Genomic DNA, 19,399 nt, shown 5'->3' with positions numbered 1-19,399 from the left:
AGGACGCTCGGCGGAGAAGGGGCCCACCAAGTCTGTACAGTGGAGCACTAGGGGCTACAGAAAGCCTTCTGGTGCTTTTTCTGCCAAGAAGCGTCCAGCTTGTTTCCCAAGGGGAGGGCTATGACGCTGGGGCGCCTGTTGCTGTCTTAGGGCTTTTCCCCAAGAGGCCTCTGTTGCCAGCCAGAGGCCCCCGCCCCAGCGCTGTGGGAAGCTGTACCCCTTTCAGAAAGGGAGGGGTGAGGCCGATTCCTGGCAGTCAAGACTTGCACCTGCATGTCACACGCCTGAGCATGGTGGCAAGCCTGACTCCTGGCCGCGGCTGCCTGTAGTGGCAACACAGAGTCGAGTCTTTAGGGAACTTACCGGGCGCCGAGGCTCCTCAGAGCGCAGTGGGCTGCGCCGCACCCTCCTTCCCCAGCAGCACCCTGGGCACAGCCTTGGCCGGCTGCCTCAGAAACCGCGCCCTCCCTGCTGGTCGCCAGCACTTGGGGAACCCAAGGACGATGCAGGTCGGGGGAGAAGCAGGTCACCTTGGGTGGCTCCTGCCCTGTGGCCTCCTGCAAGCACCCTGCTCCGGGGCTGTGGTTTCCTGACCACGAGGTGGGGCCCTGCCGCCTCCAGGGTGGTTGGCAAGGGGCGGGTGAGGTCAGGTGAGAAAGGGCTCCTTGAGCTTCGGAAGGGCACGGGGAGGGAGCAGCGTCTGCTCGTCTGCTAGGGAGACGGTTTCAGCCAACAGACCGACGCACCCGGTTCTTGCACCAAATCCAAACCAGTGCAGAAGCATGTGCGCTGGCTACACTCACGACCCCAGCGGACACACCTTTCCCTGGAGCCCCCATCGGTGAGCACACCACCTACCACTCTGGCTGGGGCTTCCTGGGCGTGGCCCAGAGGAGGGGGAGAGCTCACATGGGGCTGTGAGGAGCCAAGCGCACTTCCAGCCCCCTGGGGGTAGACTACGGATCTGCCTGTAAGCTTCCTAGCAGCCACTGGGAAAAGACAAAACTCAGACATTCTTGTAAACAAAAGCAAGTTGCTTTCTCAGCAGAAGCCCCCCCCCCACCACAGGAAAACCAGAGTGTCTTGAAACCCTCAGCACCCTGAAGGGCACGCGGCCTTCTGTTTCGAGCAGACAGCGACGGGGAAGCTTCCGCAGGGCGGCTCCAGCCTTGCGCTCCTGAGAGCTCCTCCCGGGGGCAGAGAGGCCGCGGCGCAGCTCAGCCGGGGGCCATGGCCTGAGGTTCCCCTTCCCACCCTCCAGCAGTGTGCAATGCTGCCACGGGTCCTCTCCGAACACCTGTGGGCGAGCCTCTGGAGCAGAAGGCCAGCCACTGGATCTAGTCTACCTGAAATCGGCAGAGAACGTCCTCACCAGAGCTCCCATTGGCTGGCCTGAACCCAAAGGGCACCCTGAGTGCCCTGCTCTGAGGCGCTGGCAGGGCAGCCCGGACCCCAAAGGCATCTTCTGATGGAGGCGGGAACATGCTATCTTCTTGACGTACCTTGAGAAGCTGATTAAAAAACAACACTGCTGTGAGGGCTGGGGCTCCTGGGCCAGGCGGACACCTCAGCCACCTCCATGGCCTTCCGTGTCTGAACTTCAACCACCTTACTGGTCCGCTTCACTGTTGGAACGCTGACTGCTGAGACGCCAGAACCAGACACATCACAAGGCTCCCCAGGCAAATGAAGGCCGGGCTGTTATTAACAATTCTCTATTTATTAAAAAGGATCTTACAGCTTTACAGCCACAGCTCAGATGTGGCCCTGGAGAGACGGTGAGGCCAGCTTGGTGGCCCCTTCCCCCCATCAACGCCGACCGAGCTCACGCGTTTGGCTGTGCCCCTGGCAGGGGGCGGGCACCCCCAATGGCGGGGCGGACGGCAGAGGTACGGGGTGGTGGCACCACTCTCGAGGTTCAGACATGGCAGGCCCACCTGATTGGCAGAGCAGGACGTCGACCTGTACAGCTGTTCTCTTCAAAACAGTTAACGATACAGCAGAGTTCAAGTCCAGGAGGAGAAATGTACAGTCATCCAGGACAAAGGGTGGTGGCTTTGCCCACGGCCTGCTGGGCCAGACCTGTCTGAGCGCTGCCTGGATTCTGTCCTCTGGGCTGCAGCCTGCTGGCGAGTCATGGGTCCGAGTTCCACCACTCAGCACGGCTTTTTCCGTCAGCAGGTGGAGGGGGGCACCACCCCCCCCCAACCCCCTGCCCCAGCTGGGCCCTGGGAGCCCGGCACACATGGCACATGCAGACGAGCGCCCGGGGGGCAGGAGAAGCCGGGGTGCGGCCAGGGCCTCGGAGCTCGTCGGCCCCCCTCCACACCGAGGGGCTGCTGGCGGCTGTCGCACCCCTGCCCCAAGCCCAGCCAGAGGCGGAGAATGTTGGCTACGAGTAAGTATCCTGGTTCAAGCTGGGTGGACTTTCCTGCCACCCACAACACGACAAGGAACGGATGCAGACGAGACCCCCGGCCTGGCCGGCCTCCCCCGGCCCCGGGTGAAGCTAAGGCACAGCACGGGCACGGCACAGGCCACAGGCGTGCCCATGCGCTGCTTGCACCAAACGAAACTGCATCACTTCATCTGCATCTCAACCTGCGCAGAACTGGATGTGCATTTTTCCGAAAGTTTCCCTGAATGGTCTTGTGAGTGTCAAAAAAAACATTTTCTTCCCCAATATAAAATAGGAAAAGTACACACGTAGTAAAAACACTGGAGGAGTAGGTCTTCACAGAAGCCTGGGCTGGCTCGAGGAGCAGCAGCAGCTGGGGACGGCCTCCCTGTGCCAAGGCCAGCTCCCACCCGCCTCCTCACCCGGCCATGACTTGCCGGCCTCTGGACGTGGCTGGGGGCCAAGTGCAAACTCCGTGGGCGGCTGTGAAGCGTCCAGGGTCGGGGAGGGAGGGACTGGGAGGACCGCCCGCCCCACGCAGGTCCAGGGAGCACCTTCCGGGCTGGCTCACCCGACCAACCCCCACTGGCGGCTGCAGTGGATGGTGGTCTGGGACGCACAGAACCGTCTTGAAAATAAAGAAGAAATGATGAACCGTGCTTATTAAATAAAGCTGCAATAGGAAGACGATGATCCTACGTGGGAACAGAGGTGGGGGGGAGGCTTTTTCCCCCCAAACTCAGGGGCTCATCAACACAGAACAAGGAACCATACTAAGCACACACACCAGCTCGACCACAGCCATGCCCGGCCGAGCCCCCGTGCACGGCTGCCTCGGTGTCCAAAACCAGGGTTCTACGTCTATCACCACTGACCTACGGCTCTAAAACCAGCCAGACGCCCTGCCCTGGGCACCAGAGACCCTGGCAAAGCAGCCAGTGCCCACAGTCTCCATCTGTGTGTGTAGAGCCCCGGCCGGCAGGCGGCAAGGGAGCCTCCCGGGGAGGACAAGGGCTGCTCACTGGAGGATGAAGCCCGGCTGGTGCGGGGGCAGCCGGGGCGGGGGTCTCTGGGGCAGCGCTGGCGGGTACGGGGGTGACACAAACTGCTGCACGGAGAAGCCCTGCTGGGCGGGGAGGCCCCCTCGGGGGGGCAGCGGCGGGCACCGCGCGACCGGGTACGGGAGGGCCTGTCCTGAGCCCACGGCAGCGGTGAACGGCGTAGCTAAGCGTCCTGCAGGCGCCGGGGGCGGTAGGGGCGGCATGCGCCGAGGCACCACGGAGGGGGGCCCGCTGGCCTCCGGGGCAGGGTAGGGCAGGGCGGTGGCGGGGGCTGGCTCGGGCACCCTGGGTGGCAGCGGGGCGGGCGCGGGGGCCTGCGGCAGTCTCTGCCCCTTCAGCACCATCTCCTGGAGCTTCTCGATTTTAACCCTTCGCATGTGGGCCAGTTTCCGCTTGCTCTGATAGACGTCGATGAAAGAGTCCAGAGGGAGTTCTCCATCAAGAAACTTCTCGGCCATGTTCTGAAGGAGCAGGAGAAACTCGGTCATGGGCCGGGCGGGTCAGCCGTTAGGGGAGGAAGACCCCCTCACCAACCGGGGCAAGGGGAGACGGGGCGAGCCTCCTCCCGACACCCGTCCCGTCCTCACTGCAACCGTGGCCCACCCAGGACAGGGGCCAAGAAGAGAGGAGGGCCGGTCCTGTCCGCCTCCCGAACTGCAAAATGGACAGGCAGCAGGCCCTGCGAGAGCAGCCTTCAGGCGACAGGGCCCGAGACCTGCGTTTCCTTCCCTCAGCTGGCTGCGACCTGACACGCTCACTCCACGCAGGCCGGCGGGACAGGAACCTGCTCGTGCCCACGAGGGCCACCCTGCCCAGTGGGTCATCAGACCACACGGCCCAGTTTGGCACCGTGCTGCCCGCCCCAATGTGCCACAGCGGCTCAACTTTTGACCCCGATTCGTTTCCTTATCACTGAGCAGGCTTGAGCCTCAGGTGCTCGGCGGGCCGTGCCCACAGGCTCCGCCCAGCCAGCTGACTCGGACAGATGGTAACTCAGCCGCCAGCACCCACAGGCCAGGTGCTGAGTCTCAGTGCAGCACGCGCCCCTCACGGGAAGACCTGGCTGCCCCGCTGCTTCCCTGGACCCCTGCCCGGTGCGCTCCTCAGCCCACAGGCCCGCCTGCCCCAACCTGGGGTGTCCCCCAGGGCTGCCAGTTACCTCGGTATCTTCCTCAATCTTGGCCCCTTCCGCCTGCAGAAGCGCTAAAAGGGTCTCCAAGGAAGCGCTGCTGGACTGTTTATCTGGAAGAAGCAGGAGGCACAATGGGGTCAGGGGGCACCGGCACCCCCTCAGAGATCACCTCGGCCCCCAGCCCCTTGGAGCGACCCACCCCATGCCCTCAAAGAAAGAGTGCACTTTAGTTGGAGAGGCAACAGGGGAGGAGCACCTAGTGAGCGGGCTTTCCAGGAAGCAGAAGGGACGCGGGAACATGCAGGAGAGGAAGGAGGGCACGCGACCAGCGGGGTGGGGCGGGGCGGGGGTCTGTGCCCGAGCTAGAGCGGCCGTGTCACCACCCGCCCCACGATAAGCCTGCAACCACCCTGTTACTTCCTTAGGATTTCTGAAGGATGATTTACACAAACACCTAAAGTAGACACATCTCCAGTGTATGTGTATAAACTGCCCCCCAATCCAGACTGAGACAGAACGTCTGCAGAGGCTCCAGCCCTGCTCCCAGAGGTGCTGCCGTCCATTCCCCAGGAACGCTGCCTGGTTCTGAGCTTCACCCAAGTGGTCTCACACAGGGTGCTCCGTGCTGGCCTCTCTCGCTCAACACGTCTCTGAGACCATCCGTGTGGTGGCACGAATGGGCAGCTCGTGCCTTTTGACGCCGTGTGGCACGGAAAGCTGCGTATCACGACTTACCCATCAGTCCAGAGATGGGTGTTTAGATTGCGTCCAAATTTAGCTCTTACAAATAAAGCTACAGCGAGCCCTCTTGCGTGTATCTCTTGGTAGACGTGAACGTCCGCTTTTGTGGGGGAGACGCCCACCAGCGAGACAGGAATCAGAGCGCGCGGCTCCACTGCACTCCAGGTGCTGACAGACAGCATCTCCAGTTCTCACCCCTCCCAGCGACGCAGAGCCCCGCGTGCCCGCCAGCACCACCGTTACCAGTCTTTTCGCCTCTGCTCAGTCTGGTCAGGCGTGTTACAGCACATGCTTTTTACAGTTACAGCGATACAGGGACCACGGTATTGGATGGTACTGAAACGTCACTGGAGAGAGTGATCTTTTAGCCTTCTCTTTCTCTTTGGCCACGCTGCACGACACACGGGGTCTTAGTTCCCTGCTCAGGAACTGAACCTGGGGCCGTGGCAGCGGAAGCACCACGTCCTAACGCTGCACCACCAGCGAAGGCCCTTTTTAACCTTCTGTGAATCTCAGAGTTCCCTTGAAAGCTACTTAGGCCTCAATGGTAGTCAACTCCTGCGTCACTTCATAATGGCTGCAAATTAAAGAGTGACATTAAAATAAAGTATCCCAGTGATCAATCTCTTTCAGCATTAACTGTGAGGGCCCAACCTCACAGGATAAAACATTAGTTGTATTATCAGAATTCAGAATATTGCCTTTTTTTCCTATGCTGTTTGGAAAAGGTGCAATCTTGTTGAAAAGGCAATCAAGTCTCTTTCTCTAAACTAGTGACACAATCTTATATACAGATGGTTTTTGGCAGCAGTGATCACTGTCTTAATCTGAAATTGTTCCCTAAATAACATTTCTTTCCTGGTTAGTGCAACAGCTTGAAAATGTACCCTTCCATCAGCTCCTTATTCTTGAAAGATCACCCTAAAAGTTACCTAGCTTGGTCTTCTTTATCTGATAGGCTTCAAAGAGCACCTGGAGTTCCTGGTATTTCTGGGTCAAACAAGCCTTCCGAGAGTCCAGCTGGGGCTGGTAGAGGAGGTTTCCTTCTGCCAGGCTCCGGTTGCTGGCCAGCGTCATCTCCTTGTTGAGCTGAACGTTCTGTGTCTGAAAGGACCATGCAGGGTGATGAGAAGCAGTGTGTTAACCCCCGAGCGCCATCCCCAGGGCCACGGCACCAAGAGCATATGTTTGGCTGGGCGGCTGCCCCTACCCCACCTCCAGCCCCAATCTTGAACACTGCTGTCTGTTCTTAAAGAGCAAGGCCATTTCCTCTCCCTCTGGCCCACAGGCTGGGCTTTGTCCTGGGACCTGCAAGGCTTTCATGCCCAGAGCTTTGCTGTGACCAGAATTCCTTACTGCTGCCACTGTGCTCTTAGAAGTGACTGGCTCTAAACATTCAGAGCTAGGCTTTTCTTAAACAAGCTGCTGCTGCTCTAGAGAAGTGGAAGAATCACTTCTTATCAGAGGAGGATTGGCATGGTGTCAATTCAGGCTTAGTCACCAGGATCTGAGACCAAACATGAAAGCCTGAGATCCTGGGAAGGAGCCCGCTCAGGGGCCTTGTTCTACCCCGTCTCCATGCCCACCGCATCTGAGCAGAGGCCCAGCTCCTCGTCACTGGTCCACCACTGCCGCTGGCCCAAAGCCGGGGGCAGGGGATTTATCTGCCAACAGGGGTTCTGGGCATCCAGGGGGTGACAGATTGTCTGGGGGTGGAGAAGCCCCGCTGGACCTCAGTGAGAGGGGTAGTGGGAAGTCTGAGAAAAGGTGAGGAAGTCCTAAAGAAACATAACCCAAAAGTACACCTGAATAAAAGGGCAAAAACGCAGCGTCATGTGTCTAGTCCAGTTCCCTTTCCCCTCGCTCGCTGGGCAGTCCTCCACGGCCCGCAGCCCCCTCGCTCCTGGATGTGAAGACTCCTTTGCCCCGACCTCGCTCAGAAGTGCTCCTTCAGACCCACACCAGCCATCCCGTCGTCCACCCCGTAGTAATACTGTCTACACCCCACCCTACACCACCCCACCCAGGCTATTTTCGCTGCTACTTCCTTCCTCCTGCTCCTCGGACTGTAGATTCCTGGCCTCGCTGCCTTGCCTTGGCTCTGACCCTCCTCCTCCAGCCATACCGTTTGGTGCTTGTGTACAGTTCCTAACGCGTACGTGTGTGCACACACGCACACACACACGTGTGAGAACAAAGAAAGATCCTGGGACGCCCTGACCACTGAGAGGTGGGGGTGGGGACGATCCTCTCCTTCAGTTCAGTCGCTCAGTCATGCCCGACTCTCCGCGACCCCACGGACTGCAGCACGCCAGGCTTCCCTGTCCATCACCAACTCCCAGAGTTCACTCAAACTCAAGTCAATCAAGTCGGTGATGACATCCAACCATCTCATTCTGTCATCCCTTTCTCCTCCTGTCTTCAATCTTTCCCAGCATTTTCCCCAGATTCTCTCCTTTGCAGACACCTAATCTGCATCTCTCCACCTAGATCACTTCATGGCAAACAGATAGGGAAAAAATGGAAACAGGGACAGACTTTATTTTCTTGGGATCCAAAATCACTGCAGATGGTCTGCAACGATGAAATTAAAACACGCTTGCTCCTTGGAAGAAAAGCTATGACAAACCTAGATAGCATATTAAAAAGCAGAGACATTACTTTACCGACAAAGGTCCCTATAGTCAAAGCTATGGTTTTTCCATGTATGGATGTGACAGTTGGACCATAAAGAAAGCTAAGCTGCCGAAGAACTGATGCTTTTGAACTGTGGTGTTGGAGAAGACTCTTGAGGGTCCCTCAGACTGCAAGGAGGTCCAACCAGTCCATCCTAAAGGAAATCAATCCTGAATATTCATTGGAAGGACTGATGCAGAAACTTCAATACTTTGGCCACCTGATGAGAAGAAGTGACTCATTGGAAAAGACCCTGATGCTGGGAAAGATTGAAGGTGGGAAGAGAAGGGGACAACAGAGGATGAGATGGTTGGATGGCATCACCAACTTGATGGACAAGAGTTTGAGCAAAAGCTCCGGAGGTTGCTGATGGACAGGGAAGCCTGGCATGCTGCAGTCCATGGGGTTGCAAAGAGTCGGACACAACTGAGCGACTGAACTGAGTGACTGATCCACCTGGATGACAGGGCAGGGCCCTCAAGATTAGGCTCAATTTAAAGCAGAATTTAATTTAAAGTAGAAAATTAAGCCTATAGCTTAATATAGTTCAACACTATAAATCTGTGCAGTAGAAACTCTCCTCTCTTGCTGCTGTTTTTAGCCAGCAAGGAAAATGGGGGCTGGCAAGACAACTGGGGGAAACAGAGACTCCAGTCTTGAAGGGCACAAACAAAACTTTGCCCACACCAAGACCCAGAGGAAAGGAGCAGTGACCCCTACAGGAGACTGAGCCAAAACTGCCTGCTAGAGCTGAAGCCCCTGGAGGCGGCTCAGCAGGGGCTCCACGGGGATGGGGGCACTGGAGGGTCCCCCTCGGCGTAAACCCTCTTGGAATTCACCATCAACCCCACCATAAAGCCTGGAGACCCCAGGGCTGGGTGGCTTCAGGCCAAATAACTAGCAGGGAGGGAATGCAGCCACACCCATCAGCAGAAAACTGGATTAAAGCTTTACTGAGCCAGGCCCTGCCCACCAAAGCAAGACCCAGTTTTTCCCATCACCAGTCCCTCCCATCAAGAAGCTTACACAAGCCTCTTAGCCTTATTCATCAAAGGGCAGACAGAAGAAGTGAGAAAAAGCACAGTTTCACAGCGGCTAAAACAAGCCCTGTTATAGAAAGTTAATCATGATGAAAAAGCAGAAAGTGATGTCTGAGATGAAGGGACAAGATAAAATCTCAGAAAAACAACTAAATGAGGTAGAAATAGGCAACCTTCCAGAAAAAGAATTCAGAATAATGATAGTGAAGATGATCCAGGATCTCAGGAAAAGAACGGAGGCAAATATTGAGAAGATGCAAGTGTTTACCAAAGACCTGCAAGAACTAAAGAACAAACAGAGCTGAATACTACACTAGAAGGAATCAACAGCATAATAACTGAGGGAGAAGAATGGATAAATGACCTGGAGGACAGAATCATGGAGATCACTGTCACAGCCGAGAATACAGAAAAAAGGATGAAAAGAAATGAAGACAGCCTAAGAAACCTCTGGGACATTAAACGCACCAACATTCACATTATAGGGGTCCCGGAAGGAGAAGAGAAAGAGAAAGGAACTGAGAAAATACTTGAAGAGATAATAGCTGAAAACTTCCTGAACATGGGAAAGGGCTTCCTCAACCAAGTCCAGGAGGTACAGAGAGTCCCAGGAAGGATAAACCCAATAAGGAACACACTGAGACATATGGTAATCAAACTGACAAAAATTAAAAGACAGAGATAAAATATTAAAAGCAACAAGGGGAAAATGACAAATAACAAGGGAACTCCCATCAGGCTATCAGCTGACTTCTCAACAGAAACTGCACACCAGAAGGGAATGGCATGACATACCTAAAGTAATGAAAGGGGAAAACCTACAACCAAGAATACTCTACCCAGCAAGACTTGCATTCAGATTTGATGGAGAAATCAAAAGCTTTCCAGACAAGCAAAAGTTAAAGAGAATTCAGCACCACCAAACCAGCTTTACAACAAATGCTAAAGGAACTTCTCTAGGCAAGAAACACAAGAGAAGGCAAAGACCTACAGAAAATAAACCCAAAACAATTAACAAAATAGTAACAGGATCATACATATTGATAATTACCTTAAATGTAAATGGATTAAATACACCAACCAAAAGACACAGACTGCTGGGTGGATGAAAACATGCATGTATGCACTTCCACTTTCCACATCGCTGCCTGACCCCACAAATTGTATATAATTATTTTATATTGTTAATCATGTTCCCATTATGGCTTGCAATTGTAATTATCTTTTATTGTTTGGCTACTGATTGTGAAAACTGATGAACATCTTTTACTACTGTGATCATGTAACTATTACTCACTTAATACCATTGTATCATGACTGATCAATAGAAAAATAACAGAACTCCATATATCACCAAAACTAGGATCCAACAGAAAACGTGTAATCACTTTTTAAAATCCAGATGCATATCAGAATCATCTTGAAATTTTCTGGAAAATTAAAATACTCAGGTATTGCTTTTTTTTTTCTCCAGAGCTCCAGATATGTTTCTAATGAGCAGTCATGAAAAACAACCAGAATACATGATGATCTTTTACTTTTATCTAGTTTGTTTCACTTTTTCTATTTCATATTCAGTACTCCCATATCATTTAGCTTATGTTCTCCAATTTCTCCGTCTCTTTTTTTTGATGTTCTTTCTTAAGCCTTTATCAAGAGCAGTAGAAAAGCTTTTGTATACATATCAGTTCAGTTCAGTTCTGTTGCTCAGTCGTGTCCGACTCTTTGCGACCCCATGAATCGCAGCACGCCAGGCCTCCCTGTCCATCGCCAACTCCCGGAGTTCACTTAGACTCATGTCCAACAAGTCAGTGATGCCATCCAGCCATCTCATCCTCTGTCGTCCCCTTCTCCTCCTGCCCCCAATCCCTCCCAGCATCAGAGTCTTTTCCAATGAGTCAACTCTTCGCATGAGGTGGCCAAAGTACTGGAGTTTCAGCTTTAGCATCATTCCTTCCAAAGAAATCCCAGGACTGATCTCCTTTTAGAATGGACTGGTTGGATCTCCTTGCAGTCCAAGGGACTCTCAAGAGTCTTCTCCAACACCACAGTTCAAAAGCATCAATTCTTCGGTGCTCAGCTTTCTTCACAGTCCAACTCTCACATCCATACATGACCACTGGAAAAACCATAGCCTTGACTAGATGGACCTTTGTTGGCAAAGTAATGTCTTTGCTTTTGAATATACTATCTAGGTTGGTCATAACTTTCCTTCCAAGGAGTAAGCGTCTTTTAATTTCATGGCTGCAGTCACCATCTGCAGTGATTTTGGAGCCCAGAAAAATAAAGTCTGACACTTTCCCCATCTATTTCCCATGAAGTGATGGGACCAGATGCCATGATCTTCATTTTCTGAATGCTGAGCTTTAAGCCAACTTTTTCACTCTCCACTTTCACCTTCATCAAGAGGCTTTTTTAGTTCCTCTTCACTTTCTGCCATAAGGGTGGTGTCATCTGCATATCTGATGTATACATATAAATATGTATAATACATATATTTTAGAAAACTTACAAATTTTTGCCTAACTAAAAAAATTATGGCATTTTGATTCCACTTGTTTGACTTAGTATGAATAGACTGCTAGATTTCTGATTAAAAAACAGATATGCAACAAGCGACAAAGGTTCACTGTACAACACAGGGAACTACAGTCAATATCTTGTAGTAACCTCTGATGGAAAATAATTCCAAAAATGACGTATGTGTATTTATGGAACTGAATCACCTTGCTGTGCACCTGAAACACTGTAAGCCAACTGTACTTCAATAAACTACACTTTTTTTAAAAACAAAACAAAAATAAACCACTGTACACCCTGGAAAACAGCTCAGAAACTCCTTTTAAACAAAATAGGCAACTACCATACCATCCAGAAGTTGTGTGCTTTGGCATTTATTCCAGAAAGGTGAAAGTTTATGTTCACAAAAAAACCCTACACATCAATGACCAGAATGGCCTGCTATGTAATCAAAACCTTGATGCCACCCAGGTGTCCTTCAGCAGGCGAAGGGCTTCATCACAGCCTCTACCCACAGCAGGAGTGGGCGCAGCCCTGGGAGAGGACAAGCTGCCGAGACACGTGGACGCCTGGGTGAAGACCCGCGCCACTCGGCTGAGCAGGGGGAAATACAACTCACAGGGGCGCCGACTCCGTGATTCGGTGCATACAACACTTCCTGAAATGACAGAACTACAGAAACGGAGACTGATTCATGGCTGGGGGGAGGGACGCAGCTGTCAGAGGCAGCAGGAAGCTCCTCATGGCCGTGGTTCCCTGCTCTGTTATCAGTGTCAAAAGTCTGGTTTGCTGTCACTGGGGGAACCTGGGTTAAAGGGCGCACAGGATCTCTGTGTTATCTCTTACAACTGCACGTGAATCTACAATCACCTCTCAATTTAAAGTGTGAAAGGGAAGTGAAAGTGAAGTAGCTCAGTCGTGTCCGACTCTTTGCGACCCCATGGACTACAGCCTACCAGGCTCCTCCGTCCATGGGATTTTCCAGGCAAGGGTACTGGAGTGGGGTGCCATTCCCTTCTCCAGGAGATCTTCCCAACCCAGGGATTGAACCTGGGTCTTCTGCATTGTAGGCAGACGCTTTACCATCTGAGCCACCAGGGAAGTCCAAATTTAAAGTTTCAGTTCAATTCAGGCGCTCAGTCGTGTCTGACTCTTTGCGACCCCATGAATTGCAGCACGCCAGGCCTCCCTGTCCATCACCAACTCCCGGAGTTCACTCAGACTCACATCAATCAAGTCAGTGATGCCATCCAGCCATCTCATCCTCTGTCATCCCCTTCTCCTCCTGCCCCCAATCCCTCCCAGCATCAGGGTCTTTTCCAACGAGTCAACTCTTCGCATGAGGTGGCCAAAGTACTGGAGTTTCAGCTTTAGCATCATTCCTTCCAAAGATATCCCAGGGCTGATCTCCTTCAGAATGGACTGGTTGGATCTCTTTGCAGTCCAAGGGACTCTCAAGAGTCTTCTCCAACACCACAGTTCAAAAACATCAATTCTTCGGTGCTCAGCTTTCTTCACGGTCCAACTCTCACATCCATACATGACCACTGGAAAAACCATAGCCTTGACTAGATGGACCTTTGTTGGCAAAGTAATGTCTCTGCTTTTGAATATGCTATCTAGGTTGGTCATAACTTTCCTTCCAAGGAGTAAGTGTCTTTGAATTTCATGGCTGCAGTCACCATCTGCAGTGATTTTGGAGCCCCGAAAAATAAAGTCTGACATTGTTTCCACTGTTTCCCCATCTATAGGGGCTTCCCTAGTGGTCCAGGGTAAGAATCCGCTGGCCAGTGCAGGGGACATGGGTTCAATCCCTGGTCCGGGAAGATCCCACATGCTGCAAAGCAACCAAGCCTGTGTGCCACAACTACTGAGCCCAAGCTCCAAAGCCCATGTGCCGCGATGACTGAGCATGCCTGCCCTGGAGCCTGGGCTCGGCAGCAAGAGAAACCACAGCAACGAGAGAGTAGCCCCTGTTCACCGCAACTAGAGAAAGCCCAAGTGCAGCAATGAAGACCCAGCACGGCAAAATATCATACATCTTTTTTTAAAACAAAAAATACAAATAAACCGTTGGTGAGATCTTCTGCTCCTACTGGTCTCATCTGATGGACAAGAAGGGAGCAAAGGGGTTCAAAGTCACAGTCCAGACCCACCACCCCGGGCAAACTGTCATTCTGACTCAATCAGCTCTGTGTGTAATAAACTCTGAGAGGAACAGGCATGTTTCTGTCCTCAGATCACTGAAAATGGAACAGAACTCCTCGTGCCCTGAGCTCTGAGCCCTGGGGTGACTGGCCCTCACTCACCCTGTCCCGCCAGTTCCGAGAGCCAACCAAGCTCTGCCCATGAGCCCCAGCTTAGTGCCTTGTCCACAGAGGCCCCCCCAACTGTCCTCTCTGCCACCCCCTGTCCCAGCACCTTGTTTCTTCCCTGTCTCTAGTGAAAGTCAGCGAGCACTATGTCTGTGTCCCCACTCACTGTCAACCCCTTCGGAGCGTTGACAGGTCCTGTCATCTGTGGTGGGCCAAGCACCCAGCGCACAGCGCCACTCAGCGCACAGCGCCACTCAGCGCACAGCGCCACTCAGCGCACAGCGCCACTCAGCAAGGATCTGCTGAATGAAGCAGGGAGACACTCTCACCCCCTAAAAAGCCAGTCACGTGAGGCCAGGTCTGGCCAACAAGGTGGGTAAAAAACCACAGAGTTTAAAAAAAGAAAGAGCTGTGCCTGACGCCCCAAATCCTTTATGCAACAGATGGGCTCCCTTAAAAGAGCTCTTTAGACTTTGTGGGTCCCAAGACCCTCTGTGGATGGTCTCACTCAGCCTGGATCTAAGGGTGATGAGATCAGGAACGTTCCCGTCTTCAGAGCGCCGTCAAGCGCCGCCACCTCCAAGGGCTACCCTGCAGCGGGGCTGCCTGTGTCAACCGAGTCCCTGGGCGCAGAGTGTGCATGCTCAGTCATATCTGACTCTCGGCGACCGCATGGACTGAAGTCGGCCAGGTTCCTCTCCGGCAAGAATACTGGAGTGAGTTGCTGTTTCCTTCTCCGGGGCATCTTCCCAACCCAGGAATCGAACCCACGTCTCCTGGATCTCCTGCACTGGCAGGCAGATTCTTTACCACTAAACCACCTAGGAGGGAAGGGGGGTGTTCACAAATCCCCCATGCCCAGACCAGTTCTGGAGTGTCTTCAAAGCCCCTGGGTGATCCCAATATCCAGCAAAGCATCCGGCCTAAAGTATGTCTATGAATAAAGCGTATTTTCCTGGGACCCAAGTCAGGTCAGACTCACGGCTATAAGTCACACACAGGATGCACGGAGGCAAACTAAAACTTCAACCCACAGGGACGACTGTTAAGCTGGCTGTTTTCTCTCCATCCCTGAGTGTTCAGATGTTTTTACATGAACATCAGGAAAATCTCCAGTGGCCTTCAGGGCACACCTGCAGTGCTCTCTGGGGTGGGGGTGGGCAGTACTGTGGAGACCGGTGGCGAGGACAGTGGCTGAGGTGGGAAGAAGCCCCTTTCTTCAGCCTCTGACAAAGCTCTTCCAATACAACCGTGGGTAGGCAAAGACCTTCCTCCCTGATGTTCCTCTTCATCATCCCAGTTGAGGAAAGCTGGGAGGAAGCAGCCAGCCTTGTTCTATCATTTGCAAAGCAAAGGTGGGGACAGGACTCGGGGGACTGGACAAGCCACACTCGGCAAGGCTGAAGCAGCAGCCACCCTGAGTGATGAGACGATCCAACTCCCAACCTCCTGTCCTACCGACCCGAGGACGCCGGGAGAGGCCCACCGCGCAGAGCCACAGACCCTGAAATTGAAAACAGGCTCTCCGACCTCTTGATGGTTTCTCATGATCCTTTTTCTTAACCATAGAGAAATCTTTTCAGGAAATAATCTCTCTGTGGTAACGAAACATTTTTATATGTCTGCTCAGTTTCACTTCAGTTTCCTTTTCCTTTTCTGTTCAAAATCAAAGAAAACTGAGATGTGTGATGGCAGCATTTACAGTTAAGTTCGATGTAGAGAGTGACTGCTGCCCATCGGTTCATCTGTGAGCAGGGCTGTCGGAAAGGATGGTCACCCGCAGCCTACAGCGACCTCTCAAGGGTGTGACTTTTTTTTTTACTTTCCTCTTTCTACTTGTAAACAATGTATGAATCATTGCAATAAGTATGTATAAATTTACAGTAAGTTATGCTTTAATTAAAAAAAAAAAACTGTTAGATATTAATAGAACCAGAGAGGCAGAGGCTCTAGAGAGAGAAGCTGCCTTTGTTTAAAGCAAATAAAACAACGAAGGTCTTTTACGCACGCTTGTCCAGGCCAAGTGGTGCTCCCCTCTCTCGTGGGGGGCTCACACATCACCACAGGACATTCTCACAGAATCCACCCGCCACCTCAAATGCTCAGGTCATTATTTATCTGAAGGAGTGTGGTAAAAAATAAAGTTGGTTAAGAAAGAAAACAGATCTAAACTCCCCTCTGGGTGACAAGAGTGGTGTTACAGACGAGAGGCGCGGGGGCAGCCCGGGAACCGGCCTGCGCCCCGCTGTCCTGCGCTGGGTCAGGGCTCGGGGGTGCAGTGAGGCCACGTCTTCCAAACCAGATGCTTCTCCGGTAGGAAGTTCGGATTCCAGCTGGCTGGTCGGCCCCTTCAACTACACCTGCTCCTTCCTGAACACTCGGTGGGTACACCTGCTGATGGTTCCAAGCTAAACCTTTTTATGGAAAAATACTCACCGAGTGGTCCTTCCTCCCACTTTATATAATCCTTATCGTAACAAAGTCAATGACATTACTGAATTATGTTAGCAAATTTCAACGAAATGGATGGAAATCCTTAGTCATATTAGAAGTCCTTTAAATGCTCAAAAGCCAGGAAGGACTCAGAATCTGTGCTGGGAACTAAGATAACAACACAGGTTTGGGATGAGCCTGGTGGTCCAGTGGTTAAGAATTCGCCTTCCAACGCAGCGGACGAGGGTTCGGTCCCTGGTCAGGGAACCAAGATCCCACACGCTCCGGGGCAACTAAGCCTGTGAGCGCAGCTGCTGAGCCCGTGTCACAGCTGGAAGCCCACGCGCCACGACGACGCGCTCTCGTGGGGCCAGTAAGGCCTGAGCAGGCAAAATAAATAAGTAAATATTTAAAACACACACCTGCCTTCTTACTTACCGCCACGCTCAGAAGGCCTAGTATTTATGCAATCAATGATCCCATTTTATTTAATGAGCAAACGTCTTGTCTGGCGGATAAAACGCTCCCTGCCAACAATTTTGCTCACGCTGCTCCCGGCCTGGCGCCCCCTTCTCCTCAGACCCCTGGTCTGGCCACAGCTTTCGGCCTCTTTTTGGCCTCAGAAAGCCACTCTCTCACTCTCGGATCGTCAGGCATGTGGCATAACCTACACGCCACTCGATCCACCCACTTAAAAGTGTGAGACCCCACGGTGAACTGCACCAGCCCTGGGGGGTCTACACCCACTACCTCCTTGTAAAGAACCCCTTTATTAAACACCCCTGGAGTCCCCTAAGCCGAGTGCCCCCTGTCCTGCCAGAGGCCCAGCTGGTACACCTGAATTGGCTTTCCCCGTAACATGCAGTGACATCTGGGCTCCTTCCTGTGGCCTCACCCAGCGCACCTCTGGCTTTACTCTGTGTTGCAGTTCGCTGTGCTTATTTATCTGTTTATTCATTCACCTGAAAAAGCATTTTATGAGGCACTGTTACACGCTGGCTCTGGGCAGGGTAGGCGATGGACATGGGTGAACAAGCAGGCAGAGACCCTGCCCTCACAAAGCGCCAACTGACTGAAGACAAATGAAACCAAGTCACGCTAACACTACCACTGAGTCACAACTCCCGGGAGTGACGGGGGCTTGTGTGGGCTGAACGGTGGTCCCCAAGAAGAAATGTCACATTCTAATCCCTGGAGCCTGGGGATGTGACCTGACTCAGGGAAAAGGTGTTTGCAGATGTAATTAAGTTAAGGATCTGAAGATAAAGAGATCACCTTGGATTATGTGGGAGGCCCGAAATCCAATGACAAATGTCCTCGTAGGAAACACATACAGGAGAAGATGTAGAGGGGAGAAGGCCAAGAGAAGACAGAGACGGGGATGAGTGATGCGGCCACAAGCCAAGGAGCCAGCAACACCAGGAGCGGGAAGAGGCTAAGCATGGATTCTCCCCTAGAGACTGCAGGGAGCATGGACACCCCTGATTTTGGACTTCCAGCCTCCAGAATTGTGAGAGTGTAAGTTTTTCTTGTTTTAAGCCACCGAGTTCGTGTGATGTGTTATGGCGTCCACAGGAAATGACTCCAGGGCTGGAAACTTCCATTTCCCCTCGAGATCCACTCTCCATCCTGCTCTGGGTCCCGGGGGGCTGCCTGGCTGAACCACAGCCACCACGTGCCTTCTGGTTCTAGCTGGACTCAGCGATGGGAACTGAGGGTGGGAGGAGCCTGAGAGGAGAAGGGGGTTCTCTGGGCCCCCTCCCTCTGGGGTGGTTGTAGGTGACCTCAGCCACCACCCTCATCCAAAGCAGCCCTCTCGCTCCTTCCCTCGTTCTCCACAGGCTGCTCCATCCCTCAGGCCTGGAGGTGGGACGCGCACACCTGTGGCCAGTCCCGCACCGGCCTTGGGGGGTCTACATCCTCGCCCCCCAAGCTGAGTGCCCCATCTTGCCAAAGGCCCGACACACAGAAGTGGAATGGCTTTTCCCAAGATGTACACCGACATCTGAGCACATGCTCAGCCTTCTGATGAGAACATCAGGCTCCTGAAGAGAACTGTGTCGTGTTCACGCCCCCTTGCCCAGAACGTGGCACGGCACCCAGCTCACCGCCACCTAGCGCTAAATGCTTGTCCTGCTCGATCTGGAGGACTCCTGACTGCTGTGGCCTTGGGCCACTGCCCGTCAGCTGTTAAAACCTTGCCAAACTAGCTTCTTTGAATGTTTATAATACATTTTTAAACAGTTAATGTCACAGATAAATGCTCATTATTACACACAACCAGGCGAAACTATGTGCGCCAGGAGTGTAACAGTTTGGGAGGGAGACGCAAAGGGAGGACACTGAGATGACGACGGTGAAGAAAAACCCCCGCCACGGCGCAGACGTCAGACACGCAACACGCATCTGCAGACTCATCAGACACCGGCCAGCTTCACACAACCCCTTCTCTTCAGCTCAAAGTCAGTCCTCCTGGAAAGCCTATTAAAACGTGGGAGTAACGTTATGATTGTGATGGCCTGCTGCTGCTGCTAAGTCGCGTCAGTCGTGTCCGACTCTGTGCGACCCCAGAGACGGCAGCCCATCAGGCTCCCCCGTCCCTGGGACTCTCCAGGCAAGAACACTGGAGTGGGTTGCCATTGAAGCCACTTATTTCACATATCTTTTTTTTTTTAATCACTCACAAACTCCAGTACCTAGACTATGAATCATGAGAGCCACCAAAACATGTTTCAACACAGTGGTTGGCTCATTTCATTCATTCATTCAAAAAATACTTAAGAAGCACCATTACATGCCAAGCTTGGGAGAGACGACAACCAGAATACAGTCTGTCCTCTTGAGCATCAGTCTCTGCGTCAAGACCCCCTTGGAGACAGGCCATGGGAGCTGAACACCACCCAACTCCAGAGGGCACCATTCACTCTGCACTGCAGCCCCGGCTGCATTTGCTCTTCAAATAAAAGGCCCCGGGGAGGAAAAAGGGGGGGTGGGGGGGGAGTCAAACAGATATGAATTTAAAGATTTAAGATGAGTTATTGGTGGTGACAGGAAAGCTTCACTCGCCAGCACCTTTCAATGCC

The 19,399-nt window shown here is 52.8% G+C and overlaps 1 protein-coding gene and 1 non-coding gene across 3 annotated transcripts in view; both read right to left on the bottom strand.

Moving 5' to 3' along the window:
• Positions 1-1,699: 1,699 nt before the first annotated feature.
• VPS37B (VPS37B subunit of ESCRT-I) overlaps positions 1,700-19,399 on the bottom strand; it is a 31,375-nt gene continuing 13,675 nt past the window's right edge. For both annotated transcript variants that reach the window (XM_055550518.1, XM_055550519.1), the window contains exons 2-4: positions 6,265-6,436; positions 4,619-4,701; positions 1,700-3,920 (exon numbers count right to left, since the gene is read on the bottom strand). In XM_055550518.1, the coding sequence (XP_055406493.1) occupies positions 3,417-3,920; positions 4,619-4,701; positions 6,265-6,436 (759 nt within the window). In that variant the 3' untranslated portion in view covers positions 1,700-3,416. The remainder of the gene's footprint in view (positions 3,921-4,618; positions 4,702-6,264; positions 6,437-19,399) is intronic.
• Positions 12,598-12,669, bottom strand: TRNAC-ACA (transfer RNA cysteine (anticodon ACA)). The gene has a single exon. It is a non-coding gene; the product is annotated as a tRNA-Cys (tRNA).

This window comes from Bubalus kerabau, chromosome 16 (assembly GCF_029407905.1).
Source record: "Bubalus kerabau isolate K-KA32 ecotype Philippines breed swamp buffalo chromosome 16, PCC_UOA_SB_1v2, whole genome shotgun sequence".
NCBI classification, from domain to species: Eukaryota; Metazoa; Chordata; class Mammalia; order Artiodactyla; family Bovidae; genus Bubalus; species Bubalus kerabau.
Note: the sequence above shows the minus strand (reverse complement) of the source record. Positions and strands in the feature narration are given on the sequence as shown.